This window comes from Labrus mixtus, chromosome 7 (assembly GCF_963584025.1).
Source record: "Labrus mixtus chromosome 7, fLabMix1.1, whole genome shotgun sequence".
Lineage (NCBI taxonomy): Eukaryota > Metazoa > Chordata > Actinopteri > Labriformes > Labridae > Labrus > Labrus mixtus.
This window is the reverse complement of record NC_083618.1, coordinates 19,159,782-19,184,396: the sequence shown is the minus strand read 5'-3', so window position 1 is coordinate 19,184,396 and position 24,615 is coordinate 19,159,782. Positions and strand designations below refer to the sequence as shown.

General features: G+C 40.7%; 2 protein-coding genes across 2 annotated transcripts in view; one reads left to right on the top strand and one right to left on the bottom strand.

The window, feature by feature from the left end:
• On the bottom strand, nt 1-24,615 carry slc2a1b (solute carrier family 2 member 1b). Its single transcript, XM_061041104.1, has 10 exons — nt 24,201-24,615; nt 12,807-12,902; nt 6,884-7,044; nt 6,142-6,382; nt 5,816-5,978; nt 5,448-5,635; nt 5,144-5,248; nt 4,180-4,281; nt 3,885-4,088; nt 1-2,877 (listed from the first exon to the last, which is right to left on the bottom strand). Exons 1-10 carry the CDS (start codon nt 24,213-24,215, stop codon nt 2,680-2,682), a joined length of 1,473 nt encoding a protein of 490 aa, XP_060897087.1. The 5' UTR covers nt 24,216-24,615; the 3' UTR covers nt 1-2,679.
• LOC132976879 (SAM pointed domain-containing Ets transcription factor) overlaps nt 9,941-24,615 on the top strand; it is a 217,033-nt gene continuing 202,358 nt past the window's right edge. The window contains exon 1 of the mRNA XM_061041107.1: nt 9,941-9,951. The gene's annotated coding sequence lies outside the window, so the exon portion shown is untranslated. The remainder of the gene's footprint in view (nt 9,952-24,615) is intronic.

Below are 24,615 nucleotides of genomic sequence, written 5' to 3'. Positions count from 1 at the left end.
TTCATCATCCGTCACATTTCATATCTCCCCAACAGAGGCTCACGTTCCAACACCGCACACACAGATCTTTTATTATGACAAATATTCAAATACACTCTGTGCACTAACAACAACAAACACTACTGAATGTTTTTTTTCATTAACACAGCCCTTACATTTCATAATTAAAATGATGATAGTAATATTAGGCCACAGCGTAGCTTTAGATACACAATCAGAAGGAAACAGAAGTGTGGAAGCTCAATGCGCCCTAATCATTAACTTACCAAAGAAAAAAAAAACCAAAGTCTCTTAAAAGTTAATTGCATACATTTGGAGTGAGTGAAGCCAAAGTGTGTCATAGTTACATGATGATGTGACTTTAAACCACCAACATGTGCCTGTAGGAGATTTCAAAGGCGACAGACAACATTAAACGTTCAATGCCCTGGCAGACCTGTGGATTTATGTATGTACATCAAAAATACAGTTTGGATATTTGCAAAAAGACATCAGTGTGTGTAAGGCTTGTTTTTTTTCTTTTTTGGTGCCATGGCATGATTTTGCTGGTGAAGAGAATGTGAAGGCTGTAAAAAGGCACAGAGAGTGGATGTTACAGTGCTTTCCAGAATGGGTGACGGGACCCCTCAAATAAGAAAAGACACACTATAAAGATCTACTATATACAATAATTAACATCCAGATATGGAATGATAAAAAGGGGATTTTCACTGCTGTGTTTGATTTCATGAGGTCCTTTGTTAGACCCTGAATGTTTTCCATATTTTACTTAAAAAAAAAACGGTGACCCGAAATGTGCTCCATACGAGGCTGCAATAGACACGAACAAACGACACAATTCAACACATTTCCATTTCAAAAACATCAAGTAATCCATCAGCAGTACTTCAGTCTCTCCTCAGTAACAACGATTCCACACTGTGAGTAAAAAATAAAATAAAATAAAAACACGACAGAAACAAAGAACTATGAATAATAAAGTGCTGCTAGGAAGGAAAAAAAAGGATAACTTTCCTTAAACGACGTATTTAAAGAGAAGGAAGGTTCAACAAGTGATACAGCAGTCTCAGACAGCGACACGTACAGCAAGGCAAAGTGAGCCACACTATAAAAGGTTTTTTTTTTTTTTTTATCACCAGCTACTGAATACAGCACAGTACACAGCGGAAAGATGGAGGAAAAGAGGCAGGGAGGGAGGGGGCCGACAATACTGCAAGAATTCAGTTGCACAAGGGACGCGATGACCTCGCACCAACGCAGCATCCGCCCCCCTCTTTGGACACATTATGGCGCTCAAGGAACACGGGGAGTTTGACCCAGATAAAGAGCACTTTAAAGGATGAAGAAAAGCTTCCAAAAAGGCAGTTTGGTCCCTGTCATTGAAATTGTTTTTATTTATTTTTTCTGAAAATGCTGTGAAGCTGCCGCAGAGGAACACCTTTCAGCGCCGTAGCTTCAAATTGTGTGAACAGATCCAGACAGCTCTGAGACAGACTTTGTACACTCTGCAGGTGAGTTCAACTTTAAAGAACTCAAAGTGAACATTTTTCCGCTTTCCATGTCTGGATCGGGCTGATCTGACCTCAAACTCCTCCTCGAAGAATTATAAGACTGAAGGCAAGACGACCTGATGTTTTTTTTAACAGGCACTTCAAATCACAAAAACTCTGGTATTGTGAGAGGATTTTTTCATTTATTTTCTTTTCGGGGCAGCTGATTGTAATTGAGCTCTTTTTTCCTTTAGCACACTATCATTTTCATTGAATGCTCAAAAGGAATGGTGTTTAAATACATACATGTAGAATTCATGACTTTACATGTATCTGGACGCACCTCATACATTGTTTTCTTTCAGTAATGACATCAAAAGTATCATATTTAACAATAGAAAGAGTAACAGACTGTCCAGCAAGAGGAAATAAGTAACAATTTTAAAAAATATATATATGCTGTTTTACTATTCTGTGTTGAAAATACCAATAGTACAATTTAAAATCCTTACAGCATTAGACTGACATATCACAGTTTGTCCTCAGTGACTTAAAAAGCTATAAATAAGGTAGTATTGGGGCTTTTTAAAGGGCAGTGCGCCCTCTGGTGGTGACAAACTGTGCAGCATGTACAGTGCTAGAGTCTACAGTGTTACAGCTTTACAGTATAATTGATAAAAACGTGTATTGAGCACAGTGAACAGATCTCTAAAAGCTATAAAACCAGATGATACAAACTGACTGTGCTGTAACAGGCTACAGAGAACAGAGCATAAGCACGTAACAGTAAAATATTCAGTGAAAAAAGTTTTAAAAAGGTTGTTTGATTGATGCAGATACTCCTTTTCCTTCTTTAAAATATTTTTTTAGAAACCTTCCCCATCTATCTTCCTGTCCCCTCGTCCACATCCTGCAGGCGACATAGTGCCCATGGAGTGTGTGTTTGTGTGTGTGTGTGCGAGGGGCAGCGGAAGACGTCATGTTGGAGAATCACACGGGGTGGGGGGGGGGGGGGGGGGGGGGCTGCTCTGTGTTTTGGTAAAGACGCCCGAAATGTGGTGACAAAGTGTGAGAATGAATCTACTCATGAATCTGTCTACTTGTTAGTTAGCAGACCCTTTCTCGTTCCTTTCTCTGTCTGAGAAGAAAAAAAAGTTTGTTAGAAGTTTAAGAAGTGAAATGAAGTCACTCAGAGCTGCGAGTCAGCTCCCAGGCTGTTCAGCTCCTCCGGCGAGTGCTTCTCTCCTCCGGCGGCCGACTGACGGAAGCCGGCGGCGATCTCGTCAAACGTCCGGCCCTTGGTCTCCGGCACTTTGAAGTAGGTGAAGACGAAGAACACCAGCAGCAGGACGGTGAAGATGACAAAGACGTAGGGGCCGCACAGCTCCTGTGAAGAGAGAGAGAGAGGGACAATCATAGAGTGGAGTCCTAAAAGAGTTCAGTCCTCCAATATCAGGCAGTGAGAATGTGAAATAAAGCGTTTCAAATCTGACTGATGGAGACGAAGAATAAAAGTGATCTCTGCTAAGACACTTTGCATCTTATATTGTATCAGCCAACTTATGTTGTACATAATGACCACATGATTTAAAGTACTGTCTAGTTACTTTTGTTGAAGCGCACTGTTAAACCTTCATTCTTTTCTATATTTGTACAAGGTTTGCTGTTGTGTTTTCAAAGGGTGAGATTTGATAACATTTGCCAGAGAAAGGTAAAATTAGACATTTGATGCTGAACTTGATTTGTATTTGTTCATGTCAGTCTTGTGTCTTGTGTTTCTTTTTCATGGTACGCAGAGTTGCAGTGAGCTGTATGTTTCTTTTTCTTTTGCCCAAAGCAAATTTTCAGTGAAGTAAACAATAAGTAAACGAGTAAACGTGAAAGACTTGCACGCAGTTTCTACAGGATGTCGATGTTTTAGCTTGGCTGCTTGAACTACTGACTCCCTGATTTGACTCATAGATGGATCTCTAAGAATGCAAATGTTAGAGTGTTTGTGTAAAATGTTCCTAAATGTACCAAAATAAGGGATCCATACCGTCCTACTTTTTTGGTACCCTTCTGTTGGGGTACCAAGGGTACCGATCCATCCCTAAAGGGGCCCTTTTGTTTACTGTGTCCCTGTTCTTCTTGAACGTTTAACTTAATTAACAGTGGGCTACACTGTGTTGGGCTGCTATGATGTCACACTATTACATAGCTGATGCAGCTATCTCCATCTGGCTTACACTCTGCTTACCAAAATAAGAGTATGGTTGGTTGTGGACACGCAAGCAAGTTCAGGGTTTACCGTACTGAACTGTAAAGAACTGTACTGAACCAAACCAGACTGCTTGGTGGAAACGGGGCTAAAGGTTCTAAATCCGCAGGTTTTTGTTTTCGTTCTTTTCTCACCTCTATGTACTGGAAGGCCATTCCCACGATGAAGTTAGCAGTCCAGTTAGAGAAACCAGCGACGGCCATGGCTGAAGGTCTGGGTCCCTGTGAGAACAGCTCAGCCACGATGAACCAGGGGATGGGACCCGGTCCGATTTCGAAGAACGCCACGAAAGAGAAAATGGCCACAATGCTTAAATATGACATCCATTTGAGCTTCTCCTGCAACAAAGAAGAGGACAAGAAGCACGTTAGTTATGGTAATTACAAACCTTCAGTAAGTCATTATTATTACTTATCTACTTTGACTCACCAGCAGAGCCAAGGCGATGGTCATCAAGATAGCAGATCCGGCCATTCCCAGCAGCCCCAGCAGGTGCAGAGATCTACGGCCAGCTCGTTCTACCACAAACAGCTGCACAGAAAAACACAAAGATTAGGAGAAAGTCAATGCAGTACTTAAGAGTTTAAATATTATATAACATATATTTAACTATTAGTAACCTTTACAAAGATCATAAAAAAATAAAAAAACACTAGGGGTCTGGCAGGAGAAACATTGGGTGAAGTCCAAGTGAAAAATTCAGCGGTTTGCATTCACACATACAGCTCCTCCGGCAAATATCAGGACATGAAAGCCCTACCTCTCTCTGTGAGAAATAGCCTACTGCATCAACACCCTCCTAAAACAAATCCTAAATATATATTTTTGCCTCTGCTATTTGGACATGGAGTGTTTAATCGTGCCTACAGCATCTGTTTTTTTTGTGCATCTCAAAACTGGGGCAACAAAAGATTAGAAACTAAGTGAGTTATATAATTGAACCTAAAAGTGATGATTGACATGAACAGAGCAAGAAGAACACAGTTTGTGCTTTGTAACGAGAGCCCACATGTCGTATATCCAAAAACAACACCAGAGGATTTCAAATGTAATAAAAAAATAACATTTCAATTCTATAACTTGATAATATTTGGTAACTTTTTATCTGCGCTGTAACTGTGAATGAATTCTGTCCTTGAATAACTTTTATTTAAAATAACTTTGGCCGTAAATATTAGATTTTTACTTTGTTCTTGCTTTTAAATCGCATCTTACTTTTTATTCTACTCCTGTCTACGTTGTTTTCACAGAAAAAAAAACACATTGTTTATCACCCTTTTCTTTTCTTTTTATTCTATCCACACTTATTTAAATATTCCACCAACATTTTCATGTTTATTGTCATGCATTTACAGGATTCTGCTTCAGATTAAAGACATGCTAACGTACTTACCGACACCACAGTGAACGCTGTGTTTACTACTCCAGCTCCAATGGTTGCATAGACAGGCTGCTCCACTCCGGCTTTCTCAAAGATTCGTGTGGAGTAGTAGAATACCTGTGAAGTGCGACAACCAAAACGATCAATCATGAGCAGATTCACATTTCAGATACATTCAGAACATCTTCTTTTTAATTATGACGCAGCTCTAAAGTCTGAGTATGTAAACACACGTTTCAGAAAGGTAAGGTTCTCTGTCCGTTCTGTTGTTTTTTTTAGCAACAGAATGGAGCAATACGTTGGGTAGGACACTCACAGCATTGATGCCAGACAGCTGCTGGGAGAGCTGCAGGATGACGGCGACCATGAGAGGCTGACGGTACATAGGCGAGCGGAAAAGCTCCAGGATGGTCACCTTCTTCTCCCTCATCATCTGTCGACTCTCCTCCTTCATCTCCTGCATGTCAGCGCTCACATCTGTGGTGCCTCGGAGCTTCTTCATCACTAATATGTGCAGAGGTTAAAGCAGATTGTTAACTCTACAAGATGCACAGTTTTTATTTTTTTTCGTTTTTTTGTTTTGTCTCATTTTGAGTGGAGTGAGTTGAACATACTGGAAACCCACTGGAGCCTCTGGCTGTAAATGCTTTGTTGTTGCTTTTGAGTGTGCGAGTCTGGACTCACCGTTCTTGGCCCTGTTCTCTTCGTTCTTGTTGATGAGCAGGAAGCGGGGGCTCTCGGGGCACATGGGCAGCAGGATGCACTGAATCACTGCAGGGACGAAGATGAAGCCCAAGAGGAGCGACCACAAGTCATCGTTGCCCATGATGGCCTCCATTCCAAACACCTGATAACCAAGACAAGACGCACATGTTGTATAAGAAACACCTGCTTTGTGCTGCCACATGTATCTACACATGTTGTTCTTATTTATGCTTAACTTTTGATGGCACTTCTATGACTTCATAATTCGCAGCATGCATTTATTGGAACAATTCCTGTAAACTGACCTGTGCGACCAGGATGCCGACCACAATGCCCAGCTGGTGCAGAGTGCCCAGAGCTCCTCTCAGAGACGTCGGGGACACCTCGCCGACATACATGGGTACGAATCCCGTGGAGAGGCCGGAGTAAAGGCCCACCACAAACCGGCCGGCAATCAGCATTTCCCAGGAGGCCGCCATCTTTGAAAAGCCCATAAGCGCAGCTGCAATGAATGCCAGGACATTGGCCATGAGCATAGAGTTCCTCCTGTAGCAAACAGGGATCAAGATACAGTTAGAATTTAAATATTATATTCAGAAAGATATCTCAGAATAACGTTACATTTACAGATTTCCATGCCAGAGTCATATATGTGGAGATTTTTCTTATTTAAGTCATTTTTTAATTCATGCACCAACCTGACTTTTTCAACATCAATATCAACATCTGATTTGGGCTGCAGCCAATAAAACAGCCGATCAAACACTTGTGTTAGATTGTTAAAATTTTGATTATATTTTAAATTTTTGTATATTTAACTATTATTTATAATGTCTTTTTTTTACTGTTTTGCTTGACTGTTTTATTGCATGGCCTTGCTGAACAGTCATCACAGTTCCATGGCCAGCTGTGTCTGCATGTGACAACAAATCTTCAATTTTGTGCTTTCATGAAAAAAAATGTACAAAGCACGTTCAACTTGTTTAACAGAAAACGGACTTCTTCCTGATCCATCACTAACGGCATGGAGTTTTTGTGTTTCTTTACCTTCCAAAGCGGTTGACAAAGAGTCCAACAGAGAACGAGCCAAAGATGCCACCGACAGAGAAGATGGCGACAGCGATGGACCAGACGGCTGTGAGGGAGCCCTTGGAGATCTGCTCCTGGTAGCGGTCGAACCATGTTTCATTGATGAATTTCTCAATGACCTAGAAAACACAAGTCAAGCTCTGTTAATAATAATAATAATAATTTATACTGTATTAATCCCGCGAGGGGGAATTCAGTTTTTACACTGTTTAATGAACATGCTACATAAACATAGGCTGAAATACACAAACAGGATCCTATGGACATGCATTAATGGAGAGGTCTTGGATTGAGGGGGTTGCCCACAGCGAGCGCTCCAGAGCAGTTTTCACATGGAATCTATGATATTATGTAATGTGGAGAAACATCACCACAGAGAAGATCTGAAGCCACAATGTCGTCATTACATGACCTCTTCAGAGTCAAAACTTGTGCTTTTCGTTTTTCTCTTCCTCAGGCCAGTTTAGACTTTTAGCTTCTGTGTTTCGGTTAAAGATTGTCGTGCAAAGAAAGTGCTGTAAACAAACGATTAACAAACTGTTGTGGGGTAATGCAGCGAGATCAATGCGACCAATGATGGAAGCTACAACAAGGACAGCGAGAGCCGGAGCAGTCTGCGCAGGCTACCAAGGCCGGATCCTTTTGAAGGATGCTATCTTGGAACTTGAACACAGCTAAGGTGTCACTAATCACAGAGCTCCGTGCTAACTGGTCCAACCGGACAGGGTACAAAATGTGTGGGAAATCTGCAGACTGCATACTGGAGAGTTTGTCTGCAGAGGACCTTCAATAAGGATTTTTTGTTTTCATGTGGGCGGTCTGAATAAACTCTTATTTCCAAACTGTGTGCTATCCACAAGTACAACAACAATAAACTAAATAAGTGAGAAGTAATATAAAGCTGGAGTGAGTGATCAAAGGGAGGTAAAAAAGAAACAGAAATGTGTCGGTAATAAAGGTTGCAAGGTGTGTCAAATAGATATACTGAATTGGGCAAGGCAGGTACATTTTTTTTGTGACCAGCAGATGGCGGCAGCACTGTATAATCACAACCAGTATCTTGTGAGCAGGAAGTTTACCAGTACAGTGTCGGGTTTCAGTTCCTCCCTCCTCCTCCTCCCGCCTCCCCGCCTCCATCCTCTTCACGTTGTTGACAAACACGCCCAGCACACCAGTGACGGGGTTAAGTGGAGGAGCCTGTGTGTGTTTATGTGCGCATCACTGACACGTCTCATATGATTCAGAAAGGTCAGCGCCCTGTCTGCAAATCCCTAACCTCCTTGACCTCACCAGAGGGGCCGAGAACAACGTCAGCTCCACCGTGTGCCTCTGAGATCGAATAACATCACTTGTATTTGTTTTGAAACGTGAAGCTAAATGAAGCCGATGTGGGAAAAAAAGTACTCAGCAGTGTCCTCATGCACCGGGGTGACGTTATGTGAGGGCGTTCCTCTGTTGGTGGGGTACATATAGAATGATATACAGTATCTTTATACTCGGGTCATTTCCACTATCGGCTTTCACTCACAAGACCTCGCAGGGATGATCCCAAGTGTGTTATCACATACTGTACCGTACCTTCATCCAATCACATCTAACCTTTTAAAAGTATATTTAGAGGAGCCATCACTGAGCTCTATATCATATACACGCAGTGAGGGGACATAAACATTAAAGTTATATTTACCCAACTGCTCTGCTTAAAGGTGAGGTTTAAAGGTATTTGTGCTTCATTTCTACAACTTAAAGAGGACATATGATCCCCTTTTTCCACCTTTTCAAACAGTCCCCTGTGGTCTAAATGAAACATCTGTGCTGTGCTTTGGTCAAAATATAACATGAATCAAGCACCAGAGGAGGTTTGTGACCCTGTATAAACCAGCTCTCTCAGAACGCTCTGTTTTGGTGTGTCTGTCTCTTTAAATGCAATGAGCCCCCCCTGAGTTTTCCCGGTAGACATCACTCCTCTCTAGCGAGAAAAAATGGCGGACTTGTGCAAAAGTTTTGTTCTAGGCTGGGGGTGGAGTCCATGGGTGGAGACACCAGGGGAGGGGAGGGGATTTTGTTTTTAACCAGAATCCCACTGTGACATCACAAGGAGAGCAAATTTGAAACGGAGCATTTTTCTCTGTGGTGTAAGACTTGTGCAGACCACAAACAAAGGACTGGATGGGTTTATTTCACATTGTGTGGGTTGGTAGACACTCATGTTACCCAAATAAATGTTCAAAAACACTGTCAAAGTGGATTTTTCATTATATGTCCCCTTTAAACTTTAACTGGATTTAATTGTACTTTTCACTATTTTCTGTATCCTCTGATTACTTTGAGAAAGATGGCCGATCTTGAGAAGTTACATAATGACTTTGTGTTCTCTCCCCCGTCTCATCGCGTCAATAGGCTGCGCAGACCAAAACGACCAGCTGCCTCTAACCACACAATGAAACAGGCTGTCTATTCATGCTGGAGGTCTGTCAGCATATGTTGTCGGTGCTGGCTGGAAGCCGGGTCGTCAAGGTGAACTCTGTAGCCAGCATATAAAAGGGGGACAAATCAGATGACTCCTTTCATCATCGTTAACACCTTATTGTATTTGAACAAGAAGTTTAGTGTCCTGCGTCTGCAGCTGAGCTGTCGCTTTTTTTAGAAGGTCCTTGAACGGGTCGAGATAAATTATCTAGGAAACAGAGAGTGATACACTGTGTTATTTCAGTGCGTACGTCTTCAGCAGGAATAGTTGGAACAATGAGGGTGACATGTTTTCTTGTTTCTGGAGTGTTTTACTTCTTCTGACAGGTCTTTGATTTTAAGAGGGTCCAGATAACTTATCAAGAAAACAGGACGTGATATGCACTGTTATACATCATCGGGAGGAGCAGACTAGTATTTTTGCACCAAAGATGTTCCCAAATTGAATACTAACATAAACAAAACCCAGATGACCCCTAGATTAAGCTGCCAAATAAGGATGTTGATTTCTGTTGTGGAGCAGGCAGACATGCAGGAAGACGAGGACGGGGGAAAGTGTGTGTGCAGCCAGGCCCTTGAAAGGGCGTATCTAATCACAGACGCTCTAATACAATGTAAGGCCGACGTCACAGGCAGCATCAAGCATCACTGCAGCCTTTATCACATGCAGAGGGGAGACGTGCTGCTGATAATCTGCAGTGCTGTTGCTATATAAAAGTTGCATTGGTGAAATCATAGCCTCCTAAAAGGTCATTAACTAATCAAGGATTTAGAGTTAAGAGCCCGTGTTGATTAACTGTTCTGCACGCTCACTGCCGAGCTGTTTGCACGTGACGTTCCGCAGACCTCTGAGTGAGTGAGTGAGTGAGTGAGTGAGTGAGTGAGTGAGTGTGTGTGTGTGTGTGTGTGTGGGGGGGGGACCTGTGCTGGGTGTGTGTGTGTGTGGGACCTGTGCTGGGTGTTTGGAAGGGGATAACAAGCCAAGAGGGCAGGTTGACACTGGCCCAGTATACCACTTTTTCACCCCCCCCCCCCTCTCAGTCTGCAGCCCCTCACTGAGCCACTCATAAGGCATGCTGTGGCAGAGCTCCATGAAGACCAACACGTGCTCTGTTTTCATGGAAGAGGCAAACCGTTGCTACGCTAACAGCTGAAGTGTTGTAGAGCTAAAAGACAGGTTTGAAGGTTATACAAAAAAAAAAAAGGACCAGGAAGTTTGTATTACTTTTAAAATGAAACAGTGACTATTTTGATGATGGGTTTATAATTTAGAAATGACAACAAACCCTTGTCCCAGCGTCTTAGACGGGAGGATTTGCAGCTCTTTTTACTCCAGCTTTTCAGACTAAACTGAATCTATTAAGAGTTTCTAACTGTTTGTGAGACTAAACAAGACATTTGAAAAGGTCACACTGCAATCTGGAAACAGTCACAGAGTTATCTAACAATTGTAAATAATTGCCGGATGACTCAATAACTAAAATAACTGATAAAGATGTTCTGAAACAATTACTTCCTTTCTGATACAGACTCCTAAACATACACTTTTTGCAATTGTCAATGCTGAATTAAATAAACTATGACTACTTCTACACAACAGCAGGCTGATACTTCCTACCCCTCTGTTACTAGTATGATTTTAAAAACTGTATATATATATATATTTTATATATACACACAGCTTCAGTTTCAGCGCATTTCTCACCGGTGTACAGAAGAAGAAGAAGAGAAGAAAGAAGATACCCGTCATTGATCCCATCAGGGGAAATAACTTTTACACTCTGTTATTGTGACATGCTACACACACATTGGCTGAAACACACAATGTTGTATTCTGTCTTGTTGCTAGGTTACAAGGGCTGACTTCTGCTCCCCTCAGGAGTGTCTGTTAGGGCTGTTTTAGAAAGCTCGGTGTGCTTTAATATTTTCTTTCATTCAAGGAAATATCACTAAGAAAACATAACAATGTAGATGATTTGTTTCCTGGTATTAGCAGCAGATTTAGACCTTAAAAAAGACAAGTCAGATGAGTTTCTCCTCTGCCGTTGTTGTTTACAAAGACAGTATCAGAAGTCCAGCCCCTTCTTGATTGTGATTGGTCAGTGAGGGAGACGTGACAATGACTCAAGGCCTGAAATCCCCTCTTTTACATGTCTGTCCACTTCATCTTTCCTATGTGAGTAATGGAATTAATCTCTACCCAGAGCCTTTTTTTCCCATCTAAACTTCTGTTGCTCTAATTAAACAGAAGAGTGGAGAATAAAACTCTCCTTCTCTCACTCAGACGCCTGGTGAAAGCTGCTCTCTTTTACAGAGTGTCCTTCACATCAAAGTGCAGGAAAGCTTTTGGCAGTGTGATGATAGTGGACGAGCTGTTCAGATGAAATCAGTTCTCACAGAGCGAGGGAGGGAGCAACAGCTGTGACTGTAGATCACCCTGACACTCCGTCTCCAGCTCTCACAGGTCTCTGCAGGTGAATAAAAGGAGCAGGCGGAGGCCGCGGACAGTGTGGCGACACACCTGTGACCTGTTCACAGACAGCTGTGTAGCCACAGGGTGTGTTCAGAGTCAGACCAACTCACACTGAGCAGACACAGGTTATTGACACGCGATATAAACGCAGAGACAAACCTTCAGGAAATGAGTGTCTTTGGTGTACCTGTCTGTTAATCAGACCCTAACGTGGATTTAGTCCGCTGGAGGTAGTATGAGTATTAGTTATAAATGTCACGGGGATAGGTGACTTGTCTACCTCGTCGTTTAATTTCCTCTGTCTGCTTTCTCCCAGTCTGTTGCTGCTCAGAAGAGAGATCCATTTTTGGGCAAAGACACACTCTTTTACTCAGGGATCACCCGGAGTCTGTTAATACAGATGTCCTTGGACATGATAGGCCTGAATGCAGCTATTATTATCTCAACCCTTAAACCCCCCCCCCCCCCCCCCCCCCCCCCCCCCCGTTCTTTCTGTCCTGTTCTCCTATGCAACAACCAGCCCTCTGGCTAAGTTGGCAGACAGAATAAACTCTTGTATATTTGTCTACATTTAGATGTCTTTCAAAACTTATTTTTTTAAGGCTTTTTTAGTTTGATCTGTGTTAAAAACTGTATGATGTTTTTTTAAGAATAATTTTTTCCTAATCTTCTAAAAAAAAACAAAAAAAAAACAACTAAATTTTAGTCCATTCTCACCATTATTTTCATTTTATAATATCTCAAAATTCCCTTTTTGTTCAAGTCAAGAGTGGTTCTGGTGTCTGAAAGCATTTGTAACTATGTTTTAAAGGTGAGACACACAAACAGTTTATTGTTTAAATTATTCACATTGTACTCCAAACCCAGTTAAAGTGTATCTTCTTGGGAGAAAAAAAGTTTACAAACCACCCTGGAGATGATTGCGGACATTTAACTCACCTTCTGAGGGGCGTTGATGACGCCGGTGTTGTAGCCGAACTGCAGCGATCCGATCACGGCGGTTCCAACACTCATCATCAACGGGAACGTTATTTTCTGCAGGACAAAAAAAAAAAGAGAGGACAGGAGAGGCATGTCAGCAAAAAGACCAGTCTGACCAGTTATTCACCATTTCACCTGGGATGAGGGCATAAAAGTATGATGAACAGTTGTATCATATTTCCTGCTGGACAATCAGCCGCGATTCTCCAGAATGTCACACAAGACTCGGTTTACTACATCAACATGTTGGCCAACTTTTTGGACAAAGCATCTTTCTCTTGCGGCTTTCTCTTCCGTGACTGTGACTTTCTTCAGCTACTTGGAAAAAAAGTACAATGACATCTCTATTTCAATATCATAAATATCGTTAGGCTGCTTGGTAAGACGTTTTGAAAACAAAGACGCTGTAAGACAACCAAAGTTATACGTTTAAGACAAACAGGGAAAAATGAAGGTTGTGAAAATGTTCAATATTTTGATACCACTTGTGTCAATACGATACAATCTCGTTTATTTAAATGATCAATCGGATCGAAAAGTACCAACGTTTTAATAAAAAAAAAAAAAAAAGGTTTTCAGTCATATTTTTTTTAACCCAAGAAAGAGAGAGCAGCTGTGGACCATTCGTATTCACAGGTCGGCAAATACTGTCACGTGACGCGTACTACGCCCCTGTTCACTGCCACTCTAGTCAATGCTCCTGTTTCCACAGCGAGCGTGGCGCTCCATCTCCGGCGGGTGCTAGTAGCACCGCTACGTTGTGCTCCGGAACCAAACGAACAACAAAGCGACCCAAGAAAGACAAAACAACAACGTTTTCCTCTTTCTTCCCGCGTTATCTCGTAGGTCTCCCGCAGCGGGGCAGGATGTGCACCGTCCAGCCTGTTGCACAGACAGACCTCGGCGCGCACAGAGTGTGTGGAAAGTGGCAGAAGGTCATCACTTTTTGATGTCTCATAAAGCTGCAAAAGTTTATGACCCTTGCAAATAGACGGAGCAGGGTAGGAGATTAGGGGGGAAACAAGGTCTAAATTGCAGTGCATTGTACTGAATCGTTTTAGGATTCTTCCTGCATTTTTTTGTTAATTAAAAACAAGAAATTACCGAACATTGGGTGTATATGACTGCTATTTGTGCTGCCATGTTATCAAAAGAGGTTTTGATTTTATTTGATCATTATCTTTTCTTTTTTTTTTTTTTTTTAAATTGTGGCATCGTGACCCTAGATTAAACCGGGGTCTTGTCTAGAGGAGGCTCCATGTTTTTACTCAGCAGAGTTATCCAGATAACTTAATAAACCTGCTTCTTGGAAGAGGTCCAGGTCAGACCCAGGTCTTAAACCTGTCATTGTCTGTGTTCTTGTTCCTGTTATTACAGACTTCACTTGTAGCTTAATGTCAGCAGAGCCCATGAGATCAGCGCAGCTTTTCCTCATACCAAGAAGTTAATAAAGCAGAGTGGAGCTGTGTCGCTGCTGTCTATTTCCTCGTCTCAGACAGGAGGGAAAGCAGCCTCCAGCTACAATACAATACAACCAATATGTGTTATTACTTCCCAAACTAAGTGTGTAGACTTGAAGGAGAACTTTATGAATGAGAAACAGCAGCAGAGACGTACGTTTCAGCAGGTATTTCACATTAAATTTAGAGCAATACAAATCCTTCTCATCTCTCCATCAGCCATCATGTCAGGATGATTCATGTTTAGACTTTGGTCCTGTGATTCACACCAATCCTTTGGCACAGTGATGCACGCCTGATACGTTCCCTCTGTTATTATGGCAACAGAAGACTTGACCTTACCAAGGGTAGATAACACTTCCAAATTTCCTGCGTTTATCATAGGCTAACAGAACAAGTAGAAATAAAACATCTTCATCTTAAACACTGACGGGACACTACGTGTTTTTTTGCAAGGATTGAACGTTAAGTCCCTTTTCGACTTAAACTCGTAAACCAGAATGAGAGCGAACCAAGGACACTTCAATTGCTTCAAGTCTTTGGACATTACAGCACATGTTTCACTGCATCAAAGAGAGAGTGAGGAACAAATATATCTGTAAATCCTACTAGAGACTGTTGTGAAATTAGATGATGTGGGTTTTTTTTTGGCCACTTGGGGGTGGCAGAAGCTATCTGGCACCTAGAAGACTTACTTTTTGTAACTTCACACCCAACATCTCCAAAGTATAATTCACTTCAATCCTTACTTCTGGAAATGTAGGTGTTAGATCAGGTTTGTTCTCTTTTTAACCCCCGAGATAAAACGTATGGCGGCTAAATCCTTCAATATATTAAGCAAATAGTCGCCATCTTTGTCCGTCTGCTTCAAGTGCACGGTAGGTTTATATAAGATCTTTTTCACTGTTGATACTTTCAGAGCAGTGGGAATAAACCAAAACAGTTAAATTGCAGACTGTAAAACCAAAACAAAGAGCTGAAAGATGCTTAAAAAAACACTTGATATACTTCAAACTTACTGTTAAGTAAATAACCTTGGGGAGTGCTGGTTCGATTGAAATAATTGCTCAGGTCAAGACAACAAGTTACCAGCAGAGGTGGGCAGTGTGACTCTGGGCAAATTGGTCTACCACAACGATACCGTGGGCTGAGAGCTATAACTCTACACAGCGCAAACAGACAGTACTATTAAGAGCTGCACAACCGCTCTGAAACTGCACGCTGTGGCTTAACGCATGAAAATCATCATGCATGAAGACAGTTTAAACACTTTTTTTTCCCACAGGGAGATCTTAAAAGTAGATACAGCAATTCTTTACCGTGGTGATTTAGGGTTCATATTTGAAGGTATTTGCTTTTGCAAAATTAAGGGGTGGGGGGGGGGACTTGGGTCATTGTAAGACTCTAAATTAAAACCTTGAGGCTAAATCTGAGGAATTTTCACTTAAGCTTCCAAAGATGAAGAAAAACAAGAACCGACACAGGGCTTCATAAGATCCTCTTTTATATAATCAAAGTGCTGCAGGCTTCTTTTAAATTGCAGTACTTCTGGTTGATGGAGGTAGTCTGAGTAACACGAGTAAACAATTTTCTTTTCGCGAGAGCCAGTATTCCCCCCCCCCCCCTGCATGATGAAGAGGGACGAGAGCCGGACATGAAAGCGCTTGAGAAAAGAAAAAGTCTGTGTTTCTGGAGGCAGTCACTCCAGCGTGTTCAGCATGGCTACAGACACTCTTGGTCCCGCCTACACTTCTGAACCAATGGGTTCCCTTGTTATGAGGGTCGTCAAGTCCATGACAGGACTGTTTAGGTACAGAATGTATACACACACTTCTCAGTGTGGTGGGATGGGCTCTTAAAGGAGCCACGTTGCCAACGAGGAGACCAACCAGAACTCACTCTGCACGGCCAAATCCCCACTGTGGAAACAAGAAGTGAAATACCAGCTATACTCAGAAAAATCCTGTGAGTGTCATCTGGGAAAAGTCACTTCAGGGCAGTGTTTATATCTGGACCCCCACTTGGGGATTATTTGCAGAAACAAGCCAACATGTGGAGTTCAATCCAGCTGCAAATTGTTGTCAAATGTGAGGATGGCTGTTTGTGTTTTAGTGCAATCAATCAGTCCTCTGTTACATCTTTACCTTTAGCCTACATACTACAAGAGACCTCCCTCAGCCCCAAGTGTGCACAGACTGTTTGTATAGGCCGATATGCTTCAGTCCAACATATAGTAATCACAAAAGTTTAGAACTTCCTTCAATAAAATCTCTGTTAAAATGTGATGAAGACTTAAAACTGGATGAAATTGACAACACGGCTTCCATGCTCATCTCTTGTACCTGTCATATTAAGGATTAACTTGGTGAGCTTCATTCCAGGAACCACATAAATCATGACTTCCTCACTTGAAACAATGAAACAATAAAGTCACACCCATAAAAACTATTTTCTGATCATAACCCTGACACCACCTCTGGTGACCGGCCCTCTTCTTGGGCCTTTGCTCTCTACCTTTGGGCACTTTTCACTCGACTGCAGCTTTTCACTTCTGTTTGCATTTCTAAATGGAGTCATGTTTACTTACACATAATGACTAAGCTAGTCATGCACACAGCATAGCCTCGAATCCTGTTACAGGAGGGAGAAGAAGTGTTGTTAATTGTGCTGTATAAATAAAGGTATTATTATTAGGAAAAGTATTTTGAACTATGATTAGGACTTTAAGAGGGACAGGGGGGATATCTCCAAATTTACATGCTCTATAAAGCTGAATAACATCAATGCAAATGTGTCCTTCTCTTCTTTGCATGTGAAAAATAAAAAGCACTCCATCCAGTCTGGTTATGGCTGCAGGATACAATTAAAACTGTTGATATCAGCTTTGGTTGCTTGGTACCTTGAGCTGTCTGCTCTTTATAAACACTGAAGGTCCATAGAGAGTTTATAGCACAGTATGTTATGTTATATATTCAGTATGTTTATTATATAATATTGATGAGGAACATGAAGATCTGTGCAAACATTTACCAAACTCATGAGGTTAGACTTTAACAGCCTCTTCCTTCTCTCAGTCACGTTGGCAAACCAAAGAAAATTATACTGCTTTAATGACTTTAAAATATGAAAAGAAGGGTATGAAGTCGTTCAGATCCAGATTTGGATATATTAAAGTATAACACCTAACATAAACCATTATCAAATGTATTCTACTGAACAGTTAAGCCTCATCCTCTCAAAAAAAACACACACACAATGTTTTCTCTCTTTTAAAAGCCCTAAAAGTACACACTGATATTACAGTCCTCTTTTTTTCAGTGTAATGCATTCATTAATGCTCGAGTACACAAAGAGCCAAACCAGGAAACAGTAACTTGAGCTTTGACAAGCCAAGTCAGACGACATGGGGGGGGCGGGGACGTGAATTTTTCAAGACATGAAGATGTTGTGGTTAACCTTTTCTTTGAAGACAATTAGAGGGTTCAGCCACAACTAAGAATGTCGGTGGGGAATCCAAAGAGCCAGAGTAACAAGGAAACAGGTGACCTACATTTAAGTGTCAGATAGATACTCATTAAGTGGAAATACTGAACTGTGGCGGTTCACAGCTACTATAAAAGGATGACGTGTGGTTGGTTAGTCTGAAAAGTGGAGGAATATCTGGCCGTGGTGGAAGAAAATAAAAGCTTGTTGTAACGGATATCTTTAAAGATAATGATATTGATTCTTAAATATATTCCAAAATATTGATTCTGTCAGTTCAACCTGTGGGGCACAAGATGAACATGGGATATTATTAGGTGGAAATTTTGAATGAGGAAAAAGATCTTCTGTTTATTAATTAAAGTAGAGCCTGACCAATTAATCGTCCAGCCGATAATACCAAAACTAGCATGTCCAGTGACTTTCCGTATCAAATCATTTTTGGTACAGCTGAATCAAAGTGTTACTTCAGGACAGTATTTGAGTAAATGTATTTACTTCACATGTTTTGCCACAAGTCTGCTACTTCCAAGTCTGTCTCTTTAGTTCAAGTAAAGTCAACAAAGCAGCTGACAAAAAGAACAATATTTAAATAAATATCCTGAAGGCAACTCTTCACTGTTACTCTGTTTGTACCTGACATAAGCCTTCTTTACTTTTGAATATGTTGTGTAATATGTTCACAAGTTTATGGTTCTTTTCCTGAGAGCTACAGAAAACATCTTGCAGTAACATTACTTAGTTTGTGACTCATCACAGCTGGACTCAGAGTGGGTGTTTCCTCTGAATTAAGACAGAAAAGGTTGTATTTCTTAAAAAAGGAAAGCAGAACAGACTCCAGAATAGGCAGCCGTTCATTCCAGATTCATGGTGATGGCCTACGCTGCTTCAGTCACGTCCCTCCATGTGCCACAACCGACGGTCTCGGTTTACACTGCTGTGGGGAATCCAATATGTCTCAAGATCTCACCTCAACTCCTCTCAGCTCTGTGCTCTATTGAAGCCTGTTCAACCTGCAGGAACTGCCTCTCTATGTTGATCTTTTGATATCTTAAAATAGATGTTAAATTCTGCTTCAGCACAGTTTGGACCTCAGGACATTGCTGAATGCTAAATTACCCAATAAAGAAAAAATCTACATTCTTAAGTTTTACATGACTCTCTCCAAATATATCCCCTGCCGTTATATGGTTTCTTCTTCTTCTTAAGAATTCCCTCTTTTTAATGGCTTACAAGCTGTTTTAGATCTGTTATTTTGAATACCCATTTGGGTATGTTGTCTGTAAAGTATCTTTTGGTGATGAACAGTGTGAACTGAGTTAAAATGCTCAAAACGATACTACTAAATCCCTAAAATGACTAACCACAGCCGGGCAGAGGAAAAACATTGTGTTTTTTCTGTGATTAAATATCCAGCTTTACACTTCTGTTTAAACTGATCCAGGTGATGGTGAAGCACACACCTTCATTTAAGATTAGCTAGCATGATATCAACAACAGTAAGATTTGAAAGACACCCATTTAAGAACAATAGTTGGACAGTAACAGGGATGGGCATAACAACATGATTAATGGTACCTTTATTATTACCCTTTATTTACATGACAGAATAATGAGAAGCTGAACATTTCCACCTGCCTTGACCTTTGAAATGTTTGGTGTAGGGACCTTATAAAGATTATCATTTGAAAAGGTGCTTATTATCGGTGTGTGCTGTGTAAACTTTTAGTAAACATGAGCAGAAAGGCTTCTAACTACTTATCTGTCTGGGCCAGAAAACTTGAGCCCGTCACAGTGAGATGAGATAAAGAACTCTGCACTCAACACAAACTTCTAGAAATGATTACCTGGCTATAGCAATGAAGCTTCAGCGTTTAGAAGCTAAAGTGAAAATATGGCGACCATTTCTTCTGCATATTTATTAGTTAGGGTAGTATGCCACCATACCTCAGCTTTATATCTCATAATCTAAAGAATTTAAGAGCCAACATTCAGCATGATCACTTTCAGTTTCAGAAAACATTATCACTAATGCGGTTGTTGTCATGTTCTTCATGGGGTCTCTCAATAATGAATACAGCAATGCATTGGCTGCCTGTTCATTGAAGTCAATTAATCAATATCTCATTATTTAACAAATTATTTTGCAACTAATGGCCAAGAATCAGATGTTAAGTTGAACCTGGTAATATCATTAAAACGTGAGTCAGCATGTTTCAGAACTGCAGTGTGGCTCATATAAACAACAACAGGAGTCAGGACTATTCAAGATATATTTTACAAGGAGAGACTAGAGGATGCATGAACATGACGTGATCTTTTTGATCCAATTATATCAATTCAAGATGACTCTGATATGTATATTCAAATTTTTCTTTTTTGGGGGGGGCTATTTGCTGACCAAGGCTGGAGACAAACAAGTAAGTGTTTGAATCCAAGATGACAAACTCTTATGAGAAGGAATAAGGTAACCATAACATGACTGCCAGAGCATTTAAATGGAGGCAGGGGTTATAATACAGTTATATCATAAGTACATATAGAGGTGTCTAAGGTTTTTTTTTTTTTTTTGGACAAGCGTTTGATACAGGAGGAGACCTGCTCAACTGCTGGGATTTTGTGTGCAGTTTACGTCAAAGAAAGTCCATTCTTATGTAGTTTTAATCTGATAAATCTTGAATTACGGAAGCCTGAATAATACATAAATACTATTTTAGATGCTGTAAATATTTTACTCAGTTTACACTTGTGCAGAAACAGCCAAGGAACACGAGACAGTTCAAACTGTTTCTGTAGCACGTTCAAGGAAGAGATTTATATCACAACGCCAGAGGTCAGATTTAAGGGTTAAATGTCAACAACATAAGTTAACAGTCCTTTAGTGTTTGTGCTGATTTATTTAATTTCAAGCCCACAGAGACACAGCTCGACCCTGCATGAACCATTATAATCCTTTCACTGTGCACAAAGCCATCAGCTTTCTCAAAGAAGTGAGTTAAACATGCACTCTCGCTCGCTTGTTCGTCTCAATTAAAACCCTCCCACATCTCTTAATCCCAATTTTTGGACCACAGCCTCATTAAGCCTCATTAAAATATGGCTGACACTTACAGTACGAGACATTATGAAGGGAGCTGGCCATGCAGATGAAAGGAGGTCTGGTGGACTGTCTTAAGGAAAGATGACTGAAAGGCAGTGGATGGAGAGGATTTAAGCCAGCGTGCAATTACTCGTCTGTACAATGTGAAGGAGGTTGTTGGCTCTGGAGTCCCAATCAAAATACCTGTGCTGTCAGGTCTGTCGGGAATAAAATGTGTAGCAGCTGTTTTGTTCACAACAGAGCAGGTCAACTGTATGCTTGACCCCAATTATGTAATGTATTTCTTTTCCAAGAAATGACGGGGGGATGAATTGAGTTTTTCAGACCAAAACAAAGCTTCTTGTTGTTGAAAGTAAAGCTCTTTAGAAGGCTAACAATGTGAAGTTAGACGGCTTTAGGGTGGTATGTTTTGATGGAGGAGCTTTGGGATTAGGGTGAATAACTGCATAATAATAAGATGACCGCTGCACCGAAGGCATGCAATCTAAAAAGGTGAAAAAAAAGACTTGATATTAAAGACAAAAACAGACGGTGAAGATGTGCTCAGAACATCTACCTGAAAGAGTAAGGGCTGTGAATTACGATTATTCTTAACAGTGACTAATCTGTCAATCATTTTTAGAGCCCGACCGGTTGATCGGCCGGCCGATAATATCAGCTGATATTATCATATCACATGACTATCAGTATCGGCATTGGCCACAAAAATCCCATATCGGTCAGGTCCTAATTGTTTATATTATTTCATCAAAATTTCTAGTCTATAAAATGAAAAGATGTAAAAAAAAAAAAAAGAAAAAGAAAATTGTTATTGCTGAGAACCAAAGGTGACATCACCGTGCTTCTGTTGTCCAACCCACAGTTCACAATCTAAAGATTCATCATCAACTAACACTACAAACGTTATGACAAATAAAGCACATTCTTCAAATGAAGAAGTTGAAATGAGCAAGAGTTGACGCTATACAAATAAAAATTTATTTTAATTAATTTTAAATATTTTGTATTTAAATAATTGGGGATATGCTGCCTTCTCAATTGAGAATGTGTTTAATTAAACAGCTCTACATGGCTCTGCTGTGTGTGTCGATGTGGACCACACCTTACTGGAATAATAATTATCAGGGCGCATTTTAAAACAAGCAGATCAGCTCATTTTGAAATCGGTGTCACTTCGCTGGAAATCAAACACAAGTTCAACCACTTCCTCTTACTGCACCTTCAGTCACTCTCAGAACTCACTCCACATACTACTCTACTTCATCTGCTTGGTATAACACTGAGAACAAGCCAGGTATGAGAATCCCATTCTTGAGATGTTGTAGGCTGATGTTTCACTACTGTCATAATCCAGATATCAATATTAGACAGCTAAACACTGCAGGACACTAAAGAGCTATAGACAGTCTTAGAAAGAAAGAAACAGGTCAAGGCTTTAATGCCCCGGTGTTGCAGCTGTGTATTCCCTGGGTAGGGTTTCTCTCTGTGGGAATCACGTGATTGGAACAGAGGAAACCGTTCCCATCACGTCCACAACGAACCCGTCCAGCTGAAGGTCCACCACAGCGAAGTGAGCATGCTCAAAGAAGTAGTGAAGGGAAACAACATTTGACCTCGAAATCAGACTGGGCTGCTCCACTGGGTTTAACTGATCTGACATCAATAACAGAAAGGACGACACAGCTGAACTGCCATGTCTGCATATGTAACTGTGACCACAAGCTGCATGATGGAGACAGCAGTATCAGACAGCAGATAAGCCATGTTTACTCTCAGACCAAGGAGCATCACAGTCTAAAACGAAGACACAATGTAAAGTCTGATGAAGTAAACAAGCAGTTATTATTATTAGATCACAGATAAATAGTTTGGAAACAAAATTATGTCAGATCAATGCCAAGAGGTTATCTAAAATAAATAAAATATTTCCCTTTGCCCTGACAGTCTTATCAAAGGTTTAGAGAGCCGAAGATAATGTTTTTGTTTTGTCCCACAAAAAGTCTCACACCAAGATCATGGATTGAGATGAAAAACTGAGAAGTGAACTGATGCTAAATCAAACAATACGATGGTCATTTTAGTCATTCACATGTATGTTATCCAGAGTTATATTAATCTAAAGTAAATTAAAAGATGTCCAATTGAACTGTATTAAGTTATGTCTAACTAATTAGACTGTATTTGGAGTTGTTTCAATATAAATGTGATGTCTGTAGTTTCTTGTAGATTAAGAATTATCACCCTAAAACATGTGATATGTTTATGATATGAAGACAGAATTTACATGACTAAAACGAGCTGCACCTCTCCAAAAACACAACTAATTAAAAATGATTTCTATACATAATCATTATTGAAACGCTTAGGCTACGTGATAAATCAGTTGACAGATATGCAAGTATTAAAGAAACAGTGCTGCATATTAGCTATCTTATTTTACTATGTTATAGACTACTTCATAAATATTTGAAAAGAAATTGTGTTGAGGACTAGGCTATTTTTTTTTGGCTCGGATTTCAGGGTTCTCAAAAATGTGAAGGCAATTTTAAAGAAAGCTATTGACAATAATCCATGAATTAACTTGCTATAAAAAATAAACAATTTGCAGCCCCATAAAACTACGCATGTGTGCCTATAACACATGTTCAGTAAATTTGCAAAAGCGTCTGAAACTTTATTTTTTCAGCAAAAACAATCACTGGTAATGGAGTTTGTTGTTGAACTGTCTCAAGGATATTTCTTCGTCCACTGGTCTCAACGGGGATACTACCAAGAAGCTCTATTATAATTCCTGTCAAACTTTAGTCTCGTTGACTTTTCGCAGGAATTACTTCAACCACGGTGACAAAGCACTTCGACACGTCCCAGAACAAACACACATGCGCAGCCACGCAGCTCGCAAACAAGGCGCTAGACGTGACAAAGCATCCCATGCACAGACCCAGACTCAATATGACGTCAAAGAGACTGCGGAAGTACTTTTTGAGTAAATTGACACACAAAAAAAAAAAAACGGGTGAGTAGCCTACATGTTGTTTGCCCACTGTGACATATCCTTTTAGTGGACAAAACCTTTTTAGTGAACACCCAAAGCTACTCAGACTGATAACTAATAGGTAGATAATAAAATACTATCTGCATCATGGGCTCTCCGTCAAAGCACACGTGGAAGCACCTCATGGTTAAATATACCGTGAACCCGATGAACTAAGACTCCCTGACAGGCAGCACCAAGAAGAGGCAGCCTAACCGGTTTGACAGGAGTAAAGAGGCTTGTTGTAGTGAAATGAGTCAAAGATATGTAAATACCTTTCCCGAGTCCATGGTTGCGTCGTTAGGGAAGTAGTAGGCAACTCGTTTCTTCTTATTCTTTGTCAAAACTGACACGGGCGATGAAGAACTTCCTCGGGGTCTCCCGGTGCCTTTCGCTTAGAAGTCGGTCATTTTGAAGGACTTGCTCCCGAAGAAAATAAAAAAAAAAAAGTTGAAACTTCAGTCTCTTTTTAAAAGAAAAAACAAAAAGCTTGAGCAGTCTTCTTTCTGTCTTTTAAACACCAGGCAGCCTGAGTCGGAGGTCTGGTGGTCCCCCTTGTATCGTTGTCAAAGCTCCAGCGGCTTGTAGTCACGCAAGCGTAAAGTCGTGCAGGATGTGGATGTTTAGCTGCTGTGCACTACCTCCTGTAGGCTTTCGCTTGATGGAAAAGCTCCTTCGGGACGTGTGGGC